We start from the raw sequence: 23,222 nt of genomic DNA, 5'->3' as shown, positions 1-23,222 counted from the left end.
ACCAAATGATGATCTATCTACAGAAAAAGGAAAATGGAAAATACAGAAAGATGTTACCCTCAAGAATCGTCCTCGGCCTACGTCCTAATGGCGTCTATGGCGGCATCAAGTGGGAAAACCTGGGGAGGAATTCGCGAGGTGCGCGGTCTCCACTTGCGGAACATACTGCGAGACGAATCGGGAATTCCTCCAAGCGACACAAAGCTCTTGGGGATAAAGGGCCGATCCTGCAGTGAAGCTGCCAGTATCCCATACTCGTGGGCAAAAATGACCGCTGAGGCAAATTCCGCCGGTCGATTCGACGCATGCTCTCCAACAATCCTAGAAGGCCATTGTTAGGGACTGTTCCCGCATGGGAAGACAAAGAAACTTACACATAGATTTCGAAGAAGGCGTCGAGGACGTAGATGCCCCTAGATGTGATGTCTCGTTGGCAGAAGGGCTCAACTTCCTGAACTGTATCGTTAGGCCGGATGATAGGAGAAGACGACCCAGACCGCCGGAGCCAGAACCCAGAGCGCTGGCCCAATTCGTGGTCGACACGAAGTAATCTTAGACGAAAATGTTCGTGATTCGGCTTCAGTGGCCAGTAATCAGAACGCATGTAGTCTCCCTTTTCTCCATCATGGGTGAAAGCATCGAAGAAGGTATCGGGCTCATCGCTCTCGGCCACCTCTTCGAACTCACCCGTCAACCCGAGGTCCATACTGATCAGCCGAGCGGCCCCAACCTCTTCAGCCGAGCTTCCCTTTCCTTTCCAAAGGTACAGTTTGCCGAACATAGCTGAGATAACAAACGGGTATCCAGAGCACAAATTGCGCCGAGAGAAGTCCACCTCGTCAAATACCATTTGCCCCAAGTGTTTGCGCCCGCACAGCATGAAGAAGGCCGACGAACTAGACCGGGAGCTAGAGCCCCGACGGATGATCAGGATTCCTCCAAGAGCCTGGATGAAACGCGCGGTCTCCTTGCCTTGTTTGATAGTCTCCAGCTTGCACCCGTTGTCCTTAGCCACTTTTCGCGAGAAAGAGTGCGCATCATCAACTGCCGCGTCCGGAACATCATCGCCGCACCAGAGGTGGGCCTCAGAGCGTATGTTGCCGTCTAATTCAAACGCATGGACGCATAGATACATACTACCTTCGTAGAGGATGTATTCTTGGTTTGCTGGCAGGTCCTGTCGCTTCCCATCGCCAGTGATCTCCCATATCTGCTTCTTCAGTGTCCTGATTTTCTGATTGTCATTTTTACCGAGCAGCATTAGCTGCGGATCGATATTGACACGGTCACTTGATTTGGGAAATGTCTTGAAGAAAGCAGAGATAGCCTCCAAGGACTCATCGGCCTGGGGAACTAAAGAGCCTGACGAACGCGGCGATGAGGGCTGGTCCACAGCAATGTTGAATTTCGGAGGCACAGGTGGTGAGGGTAAGGCCTTTTCTCTTGGCGACGAGCCGAAAGAACCAGAGGGCGCAGGGCTAACGGTGCTCCTCCAGTTAGTCGCAGGAGATGTGAGGGTTTGGTTTTCTCTGAAGCTTGTTCTGAGAGGAGACGGTGACGGTGACGAATGATATAATTGTGAGCTCCGTCCCTGGCTAAGCCGGGTGGGTGTCGTGGTTGATGGAATGGATTTTGCCGGAAGGGCGGGCTTTATCGACGGCGAGTCCCCCAAATTTTCGACGTCCAGCACTTCGGACTCAGAAGGTGCGGGAAAGACATCCGACGCTGCGGCTGGTGTAGTACTGGTTTCGCAACTCTTTCCATCGCCATCAAAGCCGGGAGATTTGCTCCTTATGAAATCCCTTGTATTTGTATCCAGAGTAGTTGGCGGAGCAGGATCAATGGAACCAGGAATAACCGGCGAAGCCTCAGTAAGAGGCCAGTTAGAGCTACTCGTTGGGTACTCGATTGGCCAAGAGCTCGTTTCAGGTTCCTTGTGAGCATGAGGCAGTGCTGAATGGTCATCGAATACACTCTCTTCGGCCGTTTCGTCTTGAGTTTCGGAGGCAAGTGTCTTTGGCGGGCGTCTTTTTGGTCCCCGGGCGCGGTTCTTCGTCATGTGTGTCAGGGGAACTGTCGGCTCAGAATCGTTCTGTTTGGAGACACTGGCACGGGACGATGCGCTTTGAGGGCTACCCATCAAAGGCGGAGGACCGCGGGATAGGAGGCCCGCTAACGCAGGATTGATTCTGCCTGCAAGTTTACCTTTAGTGGCAGGACCTTCAGTCGCCGCAGGCTCGGTTGTATCCTGGACGACGCTCTCCGATGGCGGAGCACGCACCGGTTTGGGGGTCTTCATGATAGATGTCTCCGCCGTTGCTTCTGGGCCCGGTTTGCCTGAAATATCCACCATATCATGCTCTTTGCTTTCAGTTGCCTCTTCGGTGACGGAAGGGTCAGCAACAGCGGCCGTCAAGTCGTCCTGGGCGTGGCCATGTTCGACAGGTGTCACTTCCGGGCTCGGAGGGTTACCTAGTTGTTCGAATTCCTGGGAGGTGAGAGGTGCTTGTTGATCCCGCAAGTCCCGCGGAGTCGTAGGCTCCTGGCGGGAAGGAGAAGAAGGGTTACTCCGAGCACTGCTGGACTTGGTCAGGTTTTGGCGCACTGCAATCGCCTCGGGCACAACTTTCATAGGAGCATCGTTTTCGCCGGCGGTGTTGCGCCTTAAAGATCCTCCGTTGGCCTTCATGGCGTCCTTCTGTTTCAGGATACTCTCCTTTAGTTCATCGATCCTTTGGGACTTTTTTGGACCCCCAGTCGCGTTGAGTGCCGCTTTCCCTTTCAAGATGTTTTCTTTCAGCTCGTCGGGGGCGACGTAGTTCGAGGCTTCCGCTTTTCTCAGTCGACCAAAAACATTCTTGAATTCTGGTTCTTCCTTTGGAGACTGGTCCTTAATGACTTCTCGCTTTCGGAGGTTGGCCCGAAAATCTATGACGGGTGATTGTGGTTTTGGACGGTTGAGGAGCGGATCCCGGGGCGATGAGAGAGGTGCATCAACCGATTTTGGACTGGGCACCAACAATGAAGGCGCGCGCTTGCGAGTCACATCACCGTTCATCCCGATCTGCTCTTCGGCGTTTTGCTCAAGCTTTCCCCCGAACTTCTCGTCTGGCGTCTCTTTGGTGTTTTCCTCGACCCCTTCCATTTTCTCTTCGACCACTTCATCGACCTTTCCAGGGACCTTTTCATCAGCCTTATCTTTGATGGCGTCATCCATGGGCGTCTGAGCCGTTTCCTCCGAGCTGGTTTGCATACTCTCCGCAGGCTCATCTTTGGTCTTACTCGCGTCTAGGATACCGAACACGTCAGGAAGCCCAGAAATGCTAGAAGTTTTGCCGTGGCTACCAGGTGCAGCTGTTCGCATGAGACCGACTGGAGTCACTTCTTTGAAACTATTCACCCGGCCCAGATCAACACTGCCGCGTGACTGTCGCTCTTTGACCCAGCTGGCCTGCTGGGAGGGCTGTCTTTTATGTCTCGGCGACTCCGGCCGATTCAGAGCACTCTCCAGCCAAGTAGCCTTCGTCGGGCTCCAACGTTTGGGATCCATTGTCCGTGAGACAACCGGACTGGTTGAAATGGGGCTGGCGTCCGCTTTCAGCTCGTTGCCCAAGGCGCTGGTGGACCTTTTATGATGAGCAAGAGGTGACCGGCTGGGGGCTTCATCTGCCACCATACGGAGGTCGCTCATGGGGTCTGGTGGAGTGGCGGGGCGTTCATTCTCATGGACGATTGTCGCTTCACTGTGGCTCGACGTAGGTCGATGTGGTGAGACGGTTCCTCCATGGCTCGAGCCAGGCCGTTGCGATGACAGTGTCCCACTCCGGCTTAGCCTGGTAGGAGACAACGGCGGGAATGAATCGGCGTTCGAGGGTGCCGCAAAGCTGTTGCGGTTACTAGCGAAGGAGTTGCCCCTCATGAGGCCAGATGGAAGCTGCGCACTCCAACGCTTGGATACACTGTCAGAGCGCTTCATCATGGCACTCTGCACGAATCCACCTAGTCCTTTGGTTGGCGATGTGGATCGCTCGGGAGAGAGCCGCCTCGGTGACAATGGCGTTATTACTGGGTCTTCGGGGATAGGCTCCGATTGCTGAGGCTCGAACTTTGGCGTGTTTGGCAAGCGCGCGGGTGAACCAAGCCCGGTAGCTGTCGAAACCGAAGACGCGCTGGAATACTGATTGCCAACGCTGCTCTCTGCAAACGCTGAGCTTGTCCTTGACCCAGACGGCGAATGCTCCTCTGCAACTTCTGGATGGCTGTTGTCCTTCTCCGCTTCTACCGCACTGTCTTCGTTCGCTTTGGTCTCGTGAAGCTCTCCATCCGGAATAGCGGTGGCTTGCGCATTCTCTTCGGCCCTCGTCATTGGCGTCGGGGTAGGGGAACCAGCGTCTCGTTCCGAATGGCGCAGGGGGAAGCTATCCCTAGTTATATGCGAGCGAGTACCCGGGCTTTGAGACGATCCACGATCATCATTTGAAGTAATTGACATGGCTCTGCTAAAGCGACCCTCGCGGGTTGGGGACGTCGAGAAAGAGAATCTATTGAGGTCTCGCGAGGATGGCCGTTGCTGCCAGGACAAGGTCCCCGTCCGACTCCGGAGGGAGGGCGTAGCGGGTTTGGGAGAGCTCTCGATGTCGCTTGCCTCGGTCCGAGACCCTCTGCGACTACCGCCTGCCACAATTGATTCGCGGACCTGAGCAAGGTCAGGCTTGTCAGCCGTGAGATCCCGGTCCGGAGTCTGGGGTGTTGGCGCAAGTTTTTCCGGAGGGTCAATCGGTCGATGGTTATACGACGGCATGCTCCATCGAGCGGGGTCTAACAGAGGGGAGTCTTTTGTCGGGGATATCGATCGTGCTCGCTCTATAGTTGCCCCCGAGAGGACATGATATCAGTATCCGGGCACGTTGTATCTTGTGGAAGAGGCCAGGTTGACCGTGAGTCATGAAGGGGGGCATATGATGGTGCAGTGGGTGGGCAAATACCGAGTCTTCTGGCCTGTCGTTCTCTGCGCCCCTGCAGGATCTCCTCCTCTAGTCTCTTTGTGCGTTCCTCATCCTCCTTGTCGCGTTTCTCGCCTAATTCCCGGATGCGCAGCAGGAAATCGTTGACATCCTCTGAGGCGTCGGGGTCGGTGGTGGAAGCCATGGTCACAGCTTGGCACTTGATCGGTCACAAGCGCGATGCAGAGAAAAGGAAAGGAAAGGGGTGAGAAAAAAAGAAAAGAAAAGAAAATATATGATCTGGATTATCCCGTCATCAAACCAAACGAATGGCAAAGAACGGTGGGGTCTGGTCCGAGATATGGCGCGGAGGGGAAGAAGGGAGGCTGATGATGTACGGCAGGGAACCTGGGAAATTTAGGCGATATTCCCTCGCGGAATAATCTTAATAGTCGGGGAGACTAAGACGAGGGGAGGAAGAAGAATTCAGCCAGCCTTACGATGCAGAGTAAGGAACCCCTCCAAGGTCTGGTGATGGTCACGGCTGTGGTCTGATGGCTTCGCCGCCTTTTCTCTCGTGGTAGGATGAGTCTGTCTCCCTTGATGTGCGACGGGAGAGGCTTTGTCGTTTCTTCGTCTTCCCCCTCTCGCTCTCGCCTTCGCTGGCAATAATAACCACCCCATAGTGGTGGACCCCGAATCTCCCGTCTGGGTAATCCATATTAGAGCTGCATTAATATTATTGATTGACTGTCCTCGCCCCACTCCATCCTTGCTGGGCACTTCGGAAACTGGCACAGACAACTGTGTTTCATGCCTCCTACTCCGTACTCTGTACATCATCCTCAACTCCGTAGGTACGACTATGATACTTAGGTACTCTGGAAGTAGTACGACCTAGGTGATAAGTACCTAGCTCTATGTTCCAGCAGACCGTTCACTTGGACTCGGAACTTTGCGAATGTGACATTCCGGTTTACAATCACGACTGAAAGGTTGTTCTCTAGATGATCGTCTCCGTCCCATCGCGTTGCATTTCCCGCTAACTAGGTATCCACGCATTGTTTTGATGTTTCTCGACGCGGAAGACTGTTTACATACACCCCCGGTTCGGCTCTTGTAGGGTGGAGCAAATCTCAACTTTCAACCCGCGGTTCAGTGCACGCAATCCGCTTCCAAAATTCTGGACCCTAAAGTACATCCTCCCGTCAACACAAGTAAAGAACGGTCAATAAGGACCTCGGAACGTGGCGACTCATCGCACATCGTGATCTTCGATCAGGCTCTTGTTTTCTTGCCCGGTCTGACCGGTGGTCAGTAAGTCGGCGGTGATCCACGGATCGATCGCCTTAGCCTCGCTACCTAAGGCCTCGGTGGCGACTGTTTTTGCCCAAAGGAAACAACGTGATTTGTGTGCTTTGTCTTAGCGCCCAGCGCTTATCCAGATCTGACCGACTGCGAGATGATCTCTATTCGCTTCGTAACCCTACGGAGTACTGTCCTGGCTTGGAGAACTCCGAACGACCGTTTCTCTCGGACTTTAAATGTCAGGTTACGTGGTCAAGAATATGTGGGATGACAGGCTGGCCCATGAATCTAAGCTTATTCCGAACTATGTGTTGTGATGTGTATGAAACATCTGAAGCCATCAAAATGTATCTCTCCCAAAATATATCTCTCTCTAGTGGCCCGATTATGGAGCATGCCAGCATTCTTCATCCCTTCACCCTTTTAATCACAAACACACGCAATGCCTTGTACGCAAAACTTGATGCGTAATATTATGTGGTCGTATGACAATTCCCAATCGCGTAAGTCGTTGACTAGTAACATATGCGCGAAGCCAGAAGACAGGGGAAGAGAGTCCCACGATTCCCACATACATACGTCTAATAAAGGAAAAGCCTATCTTTGGCATCCTGCACTACCCAGTCCAAGCCCTCATGAAGATTCTTCCCCGTCATCGCACTGCATGGCAATATGGTCCATTTATGTGTTTTAATCGAGTCCAGGCCGAGTCGCTGTCAGGCCCCTGTTAGCACAGTCCGTGCGACAAACAGAAGAGAAAGGGATACTCACCTCGCGGACCTCATCTTCCGTCATGCAACCTTCGACATCAGTTTTATTCAAAAATACCAAGAGGCTTGCTCCCATGAGTCGCTGTGTCATGGTTATTTCCGTTAGTTAAGATCCCTCCAACCGTCGTGACCGGCGGGCGGGAAGAACCACCAAGGCGGACTCACCTCTTCAAGCAAAAGGCCTGCGAGCTCATCACGGCAGTCGTCCACGCGAAGACGATCTGTCGCATCCACGACCCAAACCAACGTGTCGGTCTTTTCGAAATAGTTCTTCCAATATGATCGGAGAGTTTTCTGACCACCGACATCCCCTGACCGAGGAGCATTAGCATCAGGTCGAGACATAACGGTGGGCTCTTCTCTCACATATATTCAATCGATAGCTGGTCAAATATTAGCAGAAACTCAGTGGGAACAGACTGTAAAGATTTTACCCATCAAAATCTATCGTTTTTATGATAAACCCTAGTGTTGGGCTGACTGTGGTGACGTCTTCTTTCATGATCTGCTTGACGATCGTGGTTTTGCCGGCATTATCGAGACCGCTGGGAGCCTGATCAGTACGATTGTCGAATTTTAGCATATTGGAAAACGGACAGCATCAATATTCGCATCTCTTTGTCTTTTAATCGTGCTTTTCTGAGAATCGACAGCATCTCCAGCCGTGACAACTGGGTTTGAGTTCGTGTGGGAGGGAAGTTGGAAGGGAGAAGTTTTGGGGTCGCCTTCGAGATGCTGGAGTATGGAAGAATGCCCTCTTAACAGAAAATCCCCAACCAAACCAACATGATTATAGGACAAGTACACGATAAGAAATAGATTTTATGAGTATTATAAATTATCCCCTCTTCCTGTATCTCTAAATCATACCACGCTTTGGGACATAAACAGCGCTCTATAGCGCACAGGAGAGTGAATACAATTCACTAAGAAACCAACGCTTAATTCACAACAAATTAGATGTGCAAGTTGAACATTGTAATGTTCATAAGTGCCTGACTATAAAGCGTCGCACTTTACAGCAAAAGTTATTCCTCTTACTCCTATCTCATCCTCTCGTTAGACATCCATGTAAGGCCAAACAAGCACCATGGAGACATCTCAGACTAGAGACAAACTAGGTGATCCGGACACTGGCTACAGGCCGTTACCTCCAGACCTCATGGTTCTAAGCAATACAGTGCGCCTACCTTGCATAACATCATATAATGCTGAGTCGTTGCCTGAAGTCACAAAGCGGGCAACAGAACGTCATGAGGGAATCACTACAACAGCAAACCTTCCTTCTATCAGCAACTCTTCACCTCACCCACAACATTATGGATATCCTATAAAAGGACCTGTGGCTTCTACCTCACCAACACAGGCGGCCCCCCATACTCCTACAGCTCTCTACATCCCACCTCACCTGAGACACAAAGTTTGGAGGCCTAGGACAAGTCAGCCCACAGACATCATTCACCTTGGAATTACCAACCACATTCACAGCGAGGGCTATTCTCGCCTACCCTCCCCCCAACAAAACACCCTCTGAACGTATAAAGACCATCTCCCAGCGAACTCTTCATCTTCCCGACCATTCACAAATGCCGTACAAGATGTCCTCAAGCGATGGTAACGAAGATGTGGTCGTTCACACTGGAAGATCAGGGAACAAAAAAAGGGCACAACCACAGCCCCGACAAGGAAGGCCTTATGGGCGTGGCCTTCCTTTTCGACCGGAGTCAAATGTCCCTTCTACACCAACGAGCGATGCCACCAGGCAGGCTACTCCCCAAACACCCAGAACTCACAAAGCAAACGGACGTCCCAATGGTCAAGAACAAGGCTCCCCCAAGGACAGTTCGCGCGATTCCAAACAAGCCAGGAAAGACGAGCTGAAGCAACTACAGCAAGAGATCGTCGCCAACGCTCATCTCAATCGCTTCAAGGAATTCGATCATACCGTTGCCAGTCCTGAGGTTTTGGCAACATGTAGAACCGGCGCTGGGACGGATCCAAGCTCCAAAATTTACCAACAGATTACCCGGTGTCGTCTTGCGGCGAAATCGGACCTGGGAAAGCGTAACGACGACTCCTCAGCAAGCGCTTCACTGCCCGCAGACGCGACAGAGGAACAACGTCTGGCGGCGCCATGGAGCACATATGAGATAAGCGCTCGTGTCTATCCAGTGGTTGTGGATAATAAGTTGAGTCTCTCAACTGAGCCAACTGCCGAATACGAACGTTTCAAGATCCAGGTGGATACGATCATCCAAGACGTTAGCCCTTCCACGCAGGCTCCGCTGAAAAGTTCGTGGAAGGACGCTTTTCGCGTGAACTGGGAGGATCGGCCTCAAATTTGTTCCCCGCTCGGTGGATTCCGAGACTGGTTCCGCCGTTGGCTCGACACTACTGTGACGGTTTGCTGTTACGTGGATACCTACCACGACAAGTTCTTCGATGGAACAGCCCATCCAGATGGAGTACGGTCATTGTTCATTCCAAGTTTCGAAGACCACCCTACCCGGCTCAATAACGACGAGAAATCGCAGCTTCACCAATGTGAAACCGCCGAGGGTTACTGTTATAACTGGACCGCGTATGTGAGGGAAGAAAAGAACAGGGAGAATGAGAGGAAGGAGATGGAGCGAAATGCCTATCTCGAGGCTATGAAGTCGCCGATCTCCAACCCCAATTCGCCCAAGGCAAACGTCTACTTGCGCCCCGTCGAGCCGACAGACGTCCCACAGCTCCTGGAGATCTTCAATTGGTATGCCCACCGCTCACCGTTGAGTCCATACCTGCTTTCACTGGACGAGAGCGAGGTTCGCCAGCGAATTGATGACTGCCGCAGTGAGAAGCTTCCCTTCATTGTTGCAGTGGAGCGCAAACTTGGACATGCCCGGGATGGTACCCCCGAAAAAATCCTGGGTTATGCTCTGGCGACCGACTTTCTTGGTGTAGGCAGTGCAGCGACCACTGGACGGTTTACGGCGGAGCTCCAGCTGTTTGTGAAACAAGGTCACAAGCGCCTGCGGATTGGGAGTTGTTTGATGGACAAGCTTCTGGAAGTATGCGACCCCACTCATATCCCGAAGCTTGGCTATTTCTTCGATGCTAGCTTGGAGGAGCGCTCCGGGTATGAGCCTGGTGGTCGACGCAAACTCGCCCGATTGGTCTTCATCGTCAGCTACCCAGCAGGCGAAAGCTCGGGGTACAAGTGGCTCATGGAATGGCTTCGGACTAGGTATGATTTTGAAGAGCAAGGCGTTATCAAAGGAGGAGGAGTGAAGTTTGATCACTTGTAAGCACACTGTTCTCCTTCCGCACTGCAGCATGGACTAACTCGAGCAGCCTTGACGTTAGTTACCTTGTTCGCTCCATCGGATACAGCCGAGACGGAAGAGCTGATTTCTAGCCGCTAACATCCTTCGGCGTTGGATGCTTCTGCCATACGGCATCACTGGGTACAAGATGCTGCTTTATTATATGTGGCCACCGATGCATCTAGAAGTTCTTTTCACTTCAATTGGAATTGTAGATGGTTAACTGCTTGTTTCGTTTCTCGGCGGTACATGTTTTCCTGCTTTCCCTCAATTTCGCTGTCCCACAGAACAAAACGATGAGAGCTAGGTTAAAAGAGAAATAAAGGGATTCAAGTAATGATATTGCAGAATCTCACTTCACACTTCTGTATTGATGGGGTGGTTAGCTACCTAGGGACATTTGGGCTTCGTCCACCGTATAAAGCAAAGGTAAAACTACCTAGACCAAATTTGGATAATCAGAAAAGAGTGCCTGAGGTACCCCAGAACCAGCCAATGAGAACCCAAGAACTACCCAGTCCGCAGTCTTTTTCTGCACGTTCAACCTTCACCGCCTTCGAAGTTTGAACTTTTTTTTTTCTTCCGCGGTCGAGACAAGAGAAGACGACGAAGCACAGCGAGGGTTATTTCGAAGATTTGCGCAAGTGCTTGGGGGGACTTTTCCAATTCGAATCCCAGATCTTGTCGGTCGATCTTTTTCTACTCCTCCCTTCGTTTCTGCCCCGCTGGGTTTCTTCGCAGTTCACTCTACCCACCATGGCACCTAAACAGAAAGATGACGATTTCGTTCTTACGCTCTCGGACGATGAGAACGACGCTTTCAACAACTTCGACGTCGATGGCGATGATGGCGATGACGGCGATGAGCTCGCTTCGTCCGGAACGAAGAAGCGCAAGCGCGATACCGCGGAGACGACGCAAAACACGAGCAAGAAGCAGAAACAGCAGAAACCTGTGAAGAACGGTCTGAAGAAGAACAAAAAGGGCCAGGCGGAGACTCCTGCCGAGGAGGAGCAGGAGGAGCCGCAGGAAGAAGAAGACGCCGGAGAGGACGACGGCGCACTGGACTCGGATTTCGAGTTCGACGTCGGCGGCGTTGCGAACACCGTGGTCGAGGGCTTTGACGGCTGGGGCATGGGCAATGCAGAGGACGAGGGAGCGGCGAAGAAGGGTGACAAGAAGGCGGTCGATATTGATGACATTATCTCGCGGCGGCAGGCGAAGAAAGAGGCGGCCGAGGCCAAGAAGAAGAAGAAGCAGAGCGAAGCCCAGGACAATGAGAGTTGGGATGGTGTCGCTGAGGATGAGGATGCAGAGTCTGATGGCGGCATGTCGGTCGACTTTCAGGATGATGAGTTGCTTGCGGCGGATGGGTTCGGCATGGGCGCTGACGGAGAGGATGAGAGTGATAACGAAGAGGCTCAGGATGAGTCTGGAAGCGACAACGATTCCGACGATGATGAAGAGAAGGACAGTGAAGATGACGATGATGAAGCGGCGTCGGATAACGACTCCGTCGCTACGCCTGTCGGTCATCCTGAAGATGAAGCTTCCGATAATGACTCGGACGCTGAAAGCGAGATCGATGCTGAGGAACAGGAGAAGCGCAAGGCGTTCTTCGCGCCGGAGGAGGAAAAGACCAAAGAGCAAGCCGATGGAGCGCAAAGATCCTTTCAGGAGTTTAACTTGTCTCGACCCATTCTGCGTGGTCTGGCCGCCGTCAACTTCACGAATCCGACGCCCATTCAGCGCAAGACCATCCCTGTAGCCCTTTTGGGCAAAGACATTGTCGGTAGCGCCGTCACTGGTTCAGGTAAGACAGCTGCCTTCGTGGTTCCTATCCTGGAGAGATTGCTCTTCCGTCCTCGCAAGGTCCCGACTAGTCGCGTTGCGATCTTGATGCCTACTCGTGAGTTGGCTGTCCAGTGCTACAATGTGGCCACCAAGCTAGCGACGTACACCGACATCACCTTCTGTCAGCTTGTTGGTGGTTTCAGTCTTCGGGAGCAGGAAAACATTCTGAAGAAGCGGCCCGACGTGATTATCGCGACCCCCGGTCGTTTCATTGACCATATGCGCAACTCCGCCAGTTTCACGGTGGATACGCTGGAGATTCTGGTTCTGGATGAAGCCGACCGAATGCTCGAAGATGGTTTCGCCGACGAGCTCAACGAGATTCTTACTACAATCCCCAAGTCCCGACAGACTATGCTGTTTTCGGCTACGATGACGGACACTGTCGACAAGCTGATCCGAGTCGGACTCAACCGGCCTGTTCGGCTGATGGTGGACTCGAAAAAGAACACGTCGTTGACGCTGGTCCAGGAATTCGTACGTCTACGCCCCGGACGCGAGGACAAGCGGCTGGGCTATCTTCTCTATCTCTGCAAGGAGATCTACACAGGACGAGTGATTGTGTTCTTCCGGCAGAAGCGGGAAGCCCATCGGGTCCGCATTGTGTTCGGCCTGTTGGGACTGAAGGCGGCGGAACTCCACGGTAGCATGAGCCAGGAGCAGGTATGTTCACATTCCGTTCTGCCCGAGGGCGTCACTGGACCGATCCACGGTGCTAACTCGAGATTATAGCGTATTAAAAGCGTCGAGAACTTCCGAGACGGGAAGGTGGCTTTCCTTCTTGCGACGGATCTTGCGTCGCGTGGTCTGGATATCAAGGGGGTGGAAACCGTCATCAACTACGAAGCTCCCCAGAGCCACGAGATCTACCTGCATCGTGTTGGTCGTACTGCGCGTGCGGGCCGCTCGGGTCGTGCCTGCACTATCGCCGCGGAGCCGGACCGGAAGGTGGTCAAGGCGGCCGTGAAGGCGAGCAAGGCGCAAGGCGCCAAAGTGGCTAGTCGGGTGGTCGACCCTGCGGTTGCTGACCAGTGGGCCAAGAAGGCTGCCGACCTCGAGGAGGAAATCAACGAGGTGCTGGAGGAGGAGAAGACAGAAAAGCAGCTCGCCCAGGCGGAAATGCAGGTCACCAAGGGAGAGAATCTGATCAAGCACGAAGCCGAGATCATGTCTCGGCCCAAGCGGACCTGGTTCGAGAGCGAGAAGGACAAGCGCGCAGCCCGCAAACTGGGAGCGGCCCAGCTGAACGGCCCGGATGCTGGTCTCTCCAAGAAGGAGAAGGTGAAGCTGAGCAATAAGGATAAGAAGCGCTTGGATGATGCGCGCCAGCGTTTAGAAGGCAAGGCGGGTTGGAAGAAGGGCAAGGCGGAGCGAGAGGCGCCCAAACCTGCCAAGGGGAAAGGCAAAGGAAAGGACAAGAAAAAGGGGAAGAACTGATTGAGACGTGTATATAGTCGTGCTATATCCAATTGATACACATGTACCTATTAGGAACCTATCGAAGTTATTCAGAGCCTCTACGGTACCTAGGTAGTACATACTCTGGTATTGTACCCGCCTGGTGGAGCTTGGCGCGGTTACCCACGGGAATTGGCTCCGGTCATCGGCCTCCCATCCTGCAGCACATCGTCCCTTGCCCATCTAGTCGTCGCAGTAGCGCAGATTGCTAATGACTACACGGTGATTGCTGCGGGTACTCCGCGGACAGCCGAGAGTGCCTACTATTCTAAACCTCATGCATCGTCTGACGTTCATCATCCATGGGCGTTGTGAGGGAATCATCAGGAACTATGAGTATTGCCCCACCGCCCAATCGACCTGGAGCAAGTCCGCTGTCGGCGCCAGAAAATTCGCGGGAGGGCTGACTCACCAGTCGTCATGACTCCGAGTCCTTCTTTACATTCCTTCATCTTCTCTTGTTCCTTTTTTGCCCTTCTCCAAGCTCTTTTCTTCATTATATCTCCCTTATCCTAAAGAGAGTCCTCTGACCTCTTTCTCTTGTCTTGCCCTCTCCTGTACACGTCCCTCACTGCCATCATGCCGATGTATGTTCCCCTCCATATACCCCTCCCCCGCCATACCGCCACGTCTCTCCCAACATGCCATACGGGTAGTATTGGGAACATGTCAGACTGACAGAACACACCAGGCTCAAAGATCCCTCCAAGAAATATAAGCCATTTAAGCCTCTTCACCTCCCCAACCGGCAATGGCCCGATAAGGTCATCGATAAGGCCCCGCGGTGGCTGGCCACCGACCTGAGAGATGGCAACCAGAGTCTGCCAGATCCTATGGTACGGCCTTAACCATGTATTTCGAGTGGTATATACCCGAATTCTGACCCCATTGACACAGGATGGTGAACAAAAATACCGCTTCTTCAAGATGCTCGTGGATATCGGCTACAAGGAAATCGAGGTCTCCTTCCCCTCGGCATCGCAAACCGACTTCGACTTCACCCGTCGTCTGGTCGAGACGCCTGGCGTTGTTCCCGATGACGTCTGGCTCCAGGTCCTGTCTCCCTGCCGTGAGGACCTCATCCGTCGCACCGTCGACTCCCTGAAGGGTGCCAAGAAGGCTATCCTGCACATCTATCTGGCCACGAGTCCATGCTTCCGCCGGATCGTTTTCAACATGGACAAGCAGAAGAGTCTGGAGATGGCCGTCCGGTGTACCAAGTACGCTCGTTCCATTACGAAGGACGACCCCTCGATGGCCGGAACCGAATGGCAGTTCGAATTCTCCCCGGAGACCTTCTCCGACACGGAGCCGGAGTTCGCTGCGGAGGTTTGTGAGGCTGTCAAGGCCGCTTGGGAACCCACTGTGGAGAGCCCCATCATCTTCAATCTCCCCGCCACCGTCGAAATGTCCACCCCCAACGTCTTCGCCGATCAGATCGAGTACTTCTGCCGCAGCGTCTCCGAGCGCGAGAAGTACGTCGTCTCCGTCCACCCCCACAACGACCGTGGTTGCGCCATCGCTGCTGCCGAGCTGGCCCAGATGGCCGGCGCTCAGCGTGTCGAAGGTACTCTGTTCGGAAACGGCGAGAGAACCGGTAACGTCGACCTGGTCACTCTTGCCCTCAACCTCTACACCCAGGGGGTCAGCCCCAACGTCGACTTTTCAGACATCAACGCCGTCATCAAGGTCGTCGAGGAGAGCAACAAGATCCCCGTGAACGAGCGTTGGCCCTACGGTGGCCAACTGGTCGTTTGCGCCTTCAGCGGCAGCCACCAGGATGCCATCAAGAAGGGATTCAAGCTCCGCGAGGACGCCAACGCCACCGACGACGACGAATGGGTCATCCCCTACCTCCCCCTGGACCCCCAGGATATCGGCCGTACCTACGAAGCCGTCATCCGCGTCAACTCCCAGAGCGGCAAGGGTGGTGCTGCTTGGGTTATCCTGCGCAGTCTGGAGCTGGATCTCCCCCGCGCCCTGCAAGTCGAGTTCAGCAAGATCGTGCAAAAGCGCACCGAGGAAGCCAACCGTGAGCTGCGCGCCAGCGAAATCGTCAACCTCTTCGAGGAGGCCTACCACCTCAAGTCCAACCCTCGCTTCAACCTCGTCGACTACAACATCACCACCGACCGGTCGGCCTCGCCCGCACCCCCAGAGCCCGGCAAGGCCCTCAACACCAAGAACCTCAAGCGTCGCTTCACCGGTGTCATCGAGATCGACGGCCAGCAGCACGCCATCACTGGTGTCGGCCCGGGTGCTATCTCCTCCTTGGCGACCGCCCTCTCAACCCTCGGCATCGATCTCGACGTCGTCGACTACAAGGAACACTCCATCGGTCTGGGCCGTGACGTGAAGGCCGCCACCTACATCCAGTGCACTTCCGCCGGCAGCAAGGAAACGGTATGGGGTGTCGGTATCCACCAGGATGTGGTCCAGGCCAGTTTGATCGCCCTGCTCAGCGCGGCCAGCTCGGTAAGTCCCTAATGATGCCTACCCAGTCATATTTTAACGCGCCTCTGACTGACCGTTCCTAGTTCCTGACCAGCCGCGCCGGCTCCCCCGCTCCCTTCCGCCCGATGCGCTCCAACACCCTGACGGATGAGGACCTCCAGGCTCTTGAGACCCTGAACGGCACCCAGCCCAAGGTCAACCTGGACGCTCTGACGGCGCAGGCCGAACGGCAGTAAATCTATGTATCGCCGAGATTTTGTCTTCTTTGTTTCTTATTTCATTTTTGGCTGGCAAGCTGCATAGGAGTTGGCGAGCTGAAAACAAAAAGACTGGACATAAAAGCACGCTTGTACAGGATGATGACATGATTTTAATGGTAATGGGGTTGTGCGCTTCTTGGGATTCTGTTGTGTTATGTTGCATGTACAGGTTTTAAAGTGACATAGCAGTGCGAATACCTCAGAGACAATAGCATTATTAAGAGTTGGGTACGTACTGGAGTAGATTTGATCTTATACGGGGGTTACCCAAAGAATGGAGAACCAAAACTATATGCATCTGGATTGATGGGTATTTTGGATAGGCTGTATGTACAAAAGACCAGACACATGGTTGGAAAGAGGACGCAGGCAGGAAAGCTCAAAATTCAGAAGGTAAATGTAAGGAACAGTGTTGGACAATCAAGAACAGTAAAGGGAAACGTAAACGCTTCCTGGGAAGGGCTCAACAAAGACACCTACCCAGTCCTTCCAACAATATCACACAAACTGGGAGATATAATAAAGCACTCAGACAGAAAGTGCACTGGTGTGCACTTCTCCTGACAGCCCCTTTACAGCTGTGGCGCTGGCTTTCGCTGAATTCCGCCTGAGGCCTGTCCGTCATCGGCCATGGCAGATTGGTACATGAGAGCTTCCTGTGGCCAATCGCCGCCGTCCGCGACGACGTCGTGATATCCAGCCACAGCGCCGTCTGGGTAGTTGGCGTACGGCTGCTGGCTGTAGGTGGAGTCATGGCCGGTGGCAGGCCGGTATGGGAGCTCCGCCGCGGTAGCAGGGACGCTGTTGTCCCCATGAGAAGCGGTCGTCGCGGTGTTGGCGAAATCGCCAAAATCGAATCCAAGATCAGGATTTCCAGGGTTTGCAGGAGCGTCGCTCCGCACAGGGGTGTTTCCACTGGTAGATGACGTGGCCGGTCGTGGTTCAGCGATCTGTGGCACCGACGGCATTGAACCAGTAGGACTGGTAAGGGGAGCACCATCTCCCGGTGTGGGTTGATAGGTACCGCCCGGTGCTTCGGGGTGTTCAACCAGGACTGGGGCCGGAGACCGAGGCGCAGCCTCAGTATCCGGGACAACGGTTGAGCGGCGCGTGCTGTTACCCATTATGCTTCCTGGCTTGGAGCTTCGGCTGACTCGATGCTGGGGCGCGGGGGCCTCGGCGAACTGGTTTTCGGCACCTTCCATATCACGAATGCTGAACTGCGCGATTGTCCGGAGCTTGCGGGTAACCCAGGATGCGAGCACCTTACCACGTTGCTTCTCGCCCAGACGGGATCGGGGGAAGTCGCCGTGGGAGACAAACGCGACGATGTCTGCGACGACCTGGTGCTCGTTAAGGACAGCATTGACAATGACAGGTACGATGGACGCCAGATAAGCCTTTCTTGTCACCTCGACCACGACCACAATCAGACCACCGGCTTGGAAGACAGCGCTATACCCACATGTTAGTAAATGAACACGAAAAGCCCAAACTCAGGGACCAGCTACATACCATCCACCAGCGACAATATTACGGTGACATCTCTCAACAGAGTTTTCAATGTCCATAGGGAAGTGGTTTAATCCGTTGACCTCAAATGTTTCGCCAATGCTTCCGAGAACGAAGAGAACTTGCATCTCCACTGGTTGACCTCCCGGGCCAATGGGGCGCGTAACGGTGTGGAGGAAGCCCAGATCGCCAGTACGCACGTAGGCCACATTAGGGTCGCCGTCCACAATTCGACCGTTGAATCGTTCCTGGTCAAAGTCTTGCTTAGAGCCGTAGAAAGCCTTGGCGCAAGCATCTGACTGGATCCAAATCTCTCCATATTCACCAACGTGGGCCAAAGTGCACGTCTCAGGGTTCACGATCGCAATCTGCGTGTTCACGGGCACCATGCCGGAGTCCTGGACAAGGAGGGCACTGGGATCTGAATCCAGGTCCACGGGAACGATAAGTCCACGGCGCAAAGCACGAAGGTCAAGCCATAGCTCAACCGGTTCGATGCACATGTACGACCTTGTAACAACCATAGGGTTGAGTACATGTGAGTACACGATGTTGATCGCTGTGCGGTCAAGGCTAGCCGAAGCAAAATGCAGGCGCACTTTTTGGTCTTCGCATTGAAAATTAGAATCCGTCTTGTAGATGAGGGTTGTCAACGGAGACTTACAAATATCGACACGTGGTCTTCCTTCCGCAGATATCATCAGGTTCTTCAACTCTTGTAACTGGAATCCCTTCGCTGCCAATGCAGTCATTGCGTAGTCCAGCATCTGACTCGTAGCATATGTATCCTTGATCTTATACCGCGACAGAGTGAGGAACAGAGTCATGGGATTTTGTGCGAAGTCAACAGGCGACACGAGGTATGTTGGCGCTCCTAAGAGAAACTTAATCAGAAAAGAGACACAACACGGCGCATGATCACTTTGACTTACCAACATAAATGCCCATCAAGCAAGTGTGAAGGAATCCGAGACCCAGAGTACTGCGTACGCTGCCGAGAACGGGTCTCGAACTGGTCATCTGGCATGTCTCCTTCTGTACTTTGCACATGCCCATGATCGTGTCATGGCCAAGATGGACAGAGATTCTCCTTTGGTCGGGAGTCCAGTATGTCCAGACCATGGCGGGCTGGTTCCCGCTCAGCCAAGTCTCCTTCACAGTGAAGCCAAGGTCACGGCAACCGTGTGACTGTTTAGAGGGCTTGCTGGTGTTGTATATAGCAGGAACGCCTATCCGAAGGACTTGCGCGGACTGCTTAATATGCTGGGACACAACCTTCTGCCTCATAACATGATCGACATCGCTGTTGACGATGATTGCCTTCACGTGAAAATCGCTAATAATGTGGAGGAACGCTGGCGCATCTTCCGAAAGCCGGTTCTGATCAATCGGCGCAAGAGGAATGGCAACCACACCAAGGCAGAAGCAAGCATGCACAGCATAGACGTAGTCCTCCGAGTGCGTGTACATTAAAACCAAATGGTCACCGGGGCGCACCTTTACCTTGTTGCGCAGGTAAGTCGCTACAGCAGCAACCTTTAGATCGAACTTCTTCCAGGTAATGCCCTTTCCTTCCTTTCCTCGACCATCAATGGAGCAGTAAGCCAATTCTTCGGCCTGCCGGGAAACCCGCCACTGTAGGAGGTCGACAATGGTATTGAAGTTGTTCAATGGTGTAGATGTCCGGTCGTCCATGATGACATCACGGTAATCGACACCAGAGTACTGTTTCTCTTGCATGCCGACCATCTCCTGTCTCGACATTAAGGAAAGTGGGGACCAGATTCCGCCAACAGGATCGACACCGATAGGGAGATTCATAACTGACCTCTCCACCCCGAATTTAACGTGGACACAAGGGAGATTCCCAGCATCAAAATCCTTGCGACAAAGCATATTGCCGATCTCTTGCCTCCCGTTCTTCGTCACGCGGGGTAGAGTGTTGGGTGCCGTTAGCAACACACAATACACGCGCAAATGGTGCTCTTGGTAAAGCACTTCCATACATCTCTCGGCCAGGGACTCAAGAAGAGCAGAGTCCAATTGTCTCGGCGGTCCACCAGACGTTGTCGGTGCTGTGGATGCGGCGTACGACTCGAGAACGACGATCGGAAGATGTTCATCGTTAACGAAGACATCAAAGGCGGTACAATCATGAATCTTCGGCAGATTCTTCAGAAGGGTCACGATCATATGCTGAACGAAGAAGTACCGATGTTCAACAATCTCCTGTCCATGCTCAACCCATTCCACCTTCTGGCGCAGGCGGTCCTCATACAGACCCAGGATGAAGACCTTGCCTTCAATAACACAGCCGAGTAGACCAGTCCGCAAGAACTCAGGTTCCACCAGCACAGGAGTTGGATTGCCCTCTTCAAACCTATAAGGACGTGCGTGGAAAATGGCTTCCGTGTGTTTGGGTAAAGCCCAAAAGCCACCAGAGAGAGACGGAGAATCAACCCAAATTTCGCCGATCACGTTGGAGGTGCACAGCAAGTTGGTTTCCGGGTCGACAACAGCGAGCGTGGCGTCCGGAATAGGGTAGCCAAAAGCACCAACACGAACGGCATTTGGCATAGTCCCAGCAAACCTACGGGCGTCTTCGCCCATAGCCAAGACTACAACTTCGTTGCTCTTCAAGGCCTCCTTATCAAGAAGGACCTCACCGAGCTCGTTCTGCTTCTGCTCTTTAGGAGCGGGTGCTGGCGCACCGCCCAGCAGACTACTTCCGAATCCATCGTTTGTCTTTCCAGCCTGTCTTTCCTCCTTTTTAGAGTCGCGTCGTTCATTGTTCGGATCCATTTCGTGTGTTAGAGGACAGCCCATGCGCTCTTCACCACCTAGCCAGTCTCTGACACTGATCACCATACCACCGTGCTCAGGCAAGCATAGCATGGGAGCAACGATCTCTCGAGCCCTTGGGTTCCTCATTGGTCTGAGCCACCTGTCTGCGAGGATTTCGTGGAACTCTGCGTCAACAGTCAACGTGTCGATGAGACAGAGCTTCACACTGCCGAAATTGGGTTCGGTATTCTTCTTGTAATGCCGTGTCGACATCGGATCTTGCTGGTAATTGTAGGCAGCTATCTTCAGGCCAGGGTAGTCCGCAGCCATAAGCGTGGCGCGGTACTTTGTGATAAGATGAGCATAGAGACCAGGGGTCTCAACAGTGCGATCCTCAATCCAGACAGTCGTATGGCCGCCATACACGGTGAGCAAGACCCCCAAGATCATACCAATACCCTGTCTTGGATCGAGATAACTGATAAGAGTCTCTCCGTGAGGCCGTACGTTGCGAGGAGATGTCGGCACATTTGAGATAATAGCGCTCAAGCAAGCCATTTGGTGCATAATTGTCCGGTGGCTCATGACTACACCACGCAGATCCCCAGTAGGCGCTCGAGAAAACTCAATATAAGCCAGATCTGGGACGACGAGTGGTGGCGTGTCATCTTTCTTCTTCGGGTGGTAGCTCCCAAATTCATTAGTCTTCCACCACTCAACTCCCCTTGGCCAGCTGAGCTTCTGCGTAGTGATATCCCGCTGGAAGTTCTTCAAATTGTTTTCCGTTGTCAAAGCAAGATGTGCCTGGGTCGAAGTAAGAACCAGGTTCAGGCTCTGATAGTCTTCCAGGCTGTTAATGGGTACGGCAACAACGCCCGCAATAAAGCAGCCCATGAGCGCAACAGCGAACTCGATGATCTCGGAATCGCGGTAGATCAAAGCGACACGGTCACCCCTATACAAGTTGCTCTTGTCGCGGATGACTTGAGCGACCTTCTCCGCACGACTCGCGAGCTTCTCCCATGTTATCGAGGCGATTTCCTTTCCCTTCTGATCCAACACCCAATAAGCAGCTTGTTTCGAATGGACACGAGCGCGATGCCGAAGAACAGTTGGGATATTGTCAAAGTTGGACATTGGCGTATTCTTGTCGTGAGGATCATTTACTGCAAAAGGAATATCACGAGGCTCCAGCGGGAGAAGGTGCTCGATCGCCGGGCCATGGAGCTCAGACGCGGGAATCAAAGGCGGCGCCATGTTAGCAGTGGGAGAGAAAGCATCGGACTGCGAGTACCGATGAAACCCTCCACCACCATAACTATCTCTGTAGTCATCTTGCTGTTGGCCTGCAAAGTCGGAGAAGTAACCCTGCTGTGAATCAAGCATAGTTGACTGTCGCGTAGGCGCGCTAGGAGTTACTTCATAGCCGCCAGTCGGATCCTCAAAGTGCTCCTGAGGCGCGCCGGGGTTGAACGCGTAATTTTGGCTCAACAATGTTGCTGTCCTCGAGTCTTCTTGCGCTCCGCCGGGGCCGGGAGGGGGCTTTGGAAGGAAAAGAGAATCGTACGAAGCCGACGACGGCATTCGATCCAGTTGTTGTAACGAAAGACTTTCTCTTACCATGGAATTTTGTGTATCGCCGCTGATTCTTCGGTCATATCCGAAGCTTCCGTTGCCTTGGATATTCTCATATCCAGCTGCGAAAGGCTGCGGGGATGCACCATGGTTTGAATCGGCCGTCGGAGGTCGGACACTCAGGATTGCCGGTGGGACATTGTTTGAGCTCGTTAGTGACCGAGATGGATCCATTGTACTGGCGGCATTGACATCCAGAGCCCTGTTCGGTCCAAAGAATTGGGAGAGCAGAAGGGTACGGCGTTTCTGGTAACTTGGGAGAAGTCAGTCCTCAGTCGTCATTGACAAAGTGCATGTGCGCATAGAAACGTTGATGAACTAGTATGTGATTGTTGATTGAGAGTATCGTAGCACGACTAGGAGTCTCAGGCCGAGGGGTACATCTGACGGGAAGTACTCACCCCTTCTCCGTGATATCACCATCCTACGCAACAGCCCGAGTGTTAGCGACCAAAACACAGACACTGGTCTCCCGGACTGAGAGCAAACTCTTCTCCTATGAATGCCATACCTCAAGTTCTCGATCAAGATCCCGCAAAGCGGCCTGGAGTTCGGGGTTCTCGTCCGCCATGTTCACAGAAGCGCCCGAACGTGTACTGATCGAGGGGCTTTCATCCGAGTGCGCAAACGACTGGGGGATTTGCTTTCGACGATATACTCATCGCAGGGGCCCAGAGCGTCAGTCGGGAGGCACTAAAGGGGAATACGGAGGGTTCCCAATCTCGTGCAGCCCTTGAGATGTCGTCGAGGGATTGACAACCTGTTCGAGTTGTTCGGCTGTTTCTCCGCGCTTGAGCCACAACGTCAGCGGTGTGGCGCCCAGTTGGCGGGCCCGACACAATGCACCGCCACACGTGATGTCTTGCCGGTTGGGGTTGGTGTGCGGATGAGAGTTTCGGAGTTTGTTTTTTTTACAAGGCTGGTGAAAAGTTGAGC

General features: G+C 53.3%; 6 protein-coding genes across 6 annotated transcripts; 3 read left to right on the top strand and 3 right to left on the bottom strand.

The window, feature by feature from the left end:
* Positions 1 to 77: 77 nt before the first annotated feature.
* Positions 78 to 4,801, bottom strand: ATEG_00852 (putative gelsolin repeat protein; the record flags this gene model as incomplete). Its single annotated transcript, XM_001210938.1, has 2 exons — positions 78 to 321; positions 375 to 4,801. 2 exons carry the CDS (start codon positions 4,799 to 4,801, stop codon positions 78 to 80), a joined length of 4,671 nt encoding a protein of 1,556 aa, XP_001210938.1.
* Positions 4,802 to 6,832: 2,031 nt separating this feature from the next.
* On the bottom strand, positions 6,833 to 7,677 carry ATEG_00851 (ADP-ribosylation factor-like protein 2; the record flags this gene model as incomplete). The annotated part of the gene is made up of 6 exons (XM_001210937.1): positions 6,833 to 6,964; positions 7,023 to 7,103; positions 7,187 to 7,332; positions 7,388 to 7,404; positions 7,456 to 7,566; positions 7,619 to 7,677. The coding sequence occupies 6 exons, from the start codon at positions 7,675 to 7,677 to the stop codon at positions 6,833 to 6,835; spliced, it is 546 nt and encodes a 181-aa protein (XP_001210937.1).
* A 942-nt stretch (positions 7,678 to 8,619) lies between these two features.
* On the top strand, positions 8,620 to 10,421 carry ATEG_00850 (GNAT family N-acetyltransferase; the record flags this gene model as incomplete). The annotated part of the gene is made up of 2 exons (XM_001210936.1): positions 8,620 to 10,307; positions 10,370 to 10,421. 2 exons carry the CDS (start codon positions 8,620 to 8,622, stop codon positions 10,419 to 10,421), a joined length of 1,740 nt encoding a protein of 579 aa, XP_001210936.1.
* A 664-nt stretch (positions 10,422 to 11,085) lies between these two features.
* On the top strand, positions 11,086 to 13,620 carry drs1 (putative ATP-dependent RNA helicase DRS1; the record flags this gene model as incomplete). The annotated part of the gene is made up of 2 exons (XM_001210935.1): positions 11,086 to 12,846; positions 12,916 to 13,620. 2 exons carry the CDS (start codon positions 11,086 to 11,088, stop codon positions 13,618 to 13,620), a joined length of 2,466 nt encoding a protein of 821 aa, XP_001210935.1.
* A 600-nt stretch (positions 13,621 to 14,220) lies between these two features.
* ATEG_00848 (2-isopropylmalate synthase) lies at positions 14,221 to 16,331 on the top strand (the record flags this gene model as incomplete). Its single annotated transcript, XM_001210934.1, has 4 exons — positions 14,221 to 14,228; positions 14,333 to 14,477; positions 14,539 to 16,116; positions 16,179 to 16,331. 4 exons carry the CDS (start codon positions 14,221 to 14,223, stop codon positions 16,329 to 16,331), a joined length of 1,884 nt encoding a protein of 627 aa, XP_001210934.1.
* A 596-nt stretch (positions 16,332 to 16,927) lies between these two features.
* ATEG_00847 (putative AMP binding domain protein) lies at positions 16,928 to 22,857 on the bottom strand (the record flags this gene model as incomplete). Its single annotated transcript, XM_001210933.1, has 6 exons — positions 16,928 to 17,810; positions 17,871 to 18,426; positions 18,532 to 18,741; positions 18,800 to 22,539; positions 22,688 to 22,710; positions 22,798 to 22,857. The coding sequence occupies 6 exons, from the start codon at positions 22,855 to 22,857 to the stop codon at positions 16,928 to 16,930; spliced, it is 5,472 nt and encodes a 1,823-aa protein (XP_001210933.1).
* Between the last annotated feature and the right edge of the window lie 365 nt (positions 22,858 to 23,222).

The sequence above is a fragment of the Aspergillus terreus genome, genomic scaffold, assembly GCF_000149615.1.
Source record: "Aspergillus terreus NIH2624 scaffold_1 genomic scaffold, whole genome shotgun sequence".
NCBI classification, from domain to species: Eukaryota; Fungi; Ascomycota; class Eurotiomycetes; order Eurotiales; family Aspergillaceae; genus Aspergillus; species Aspergillus terreus.
This window is presented reverse-complemented; position numbering and strand designations above follow the sequence as displayed.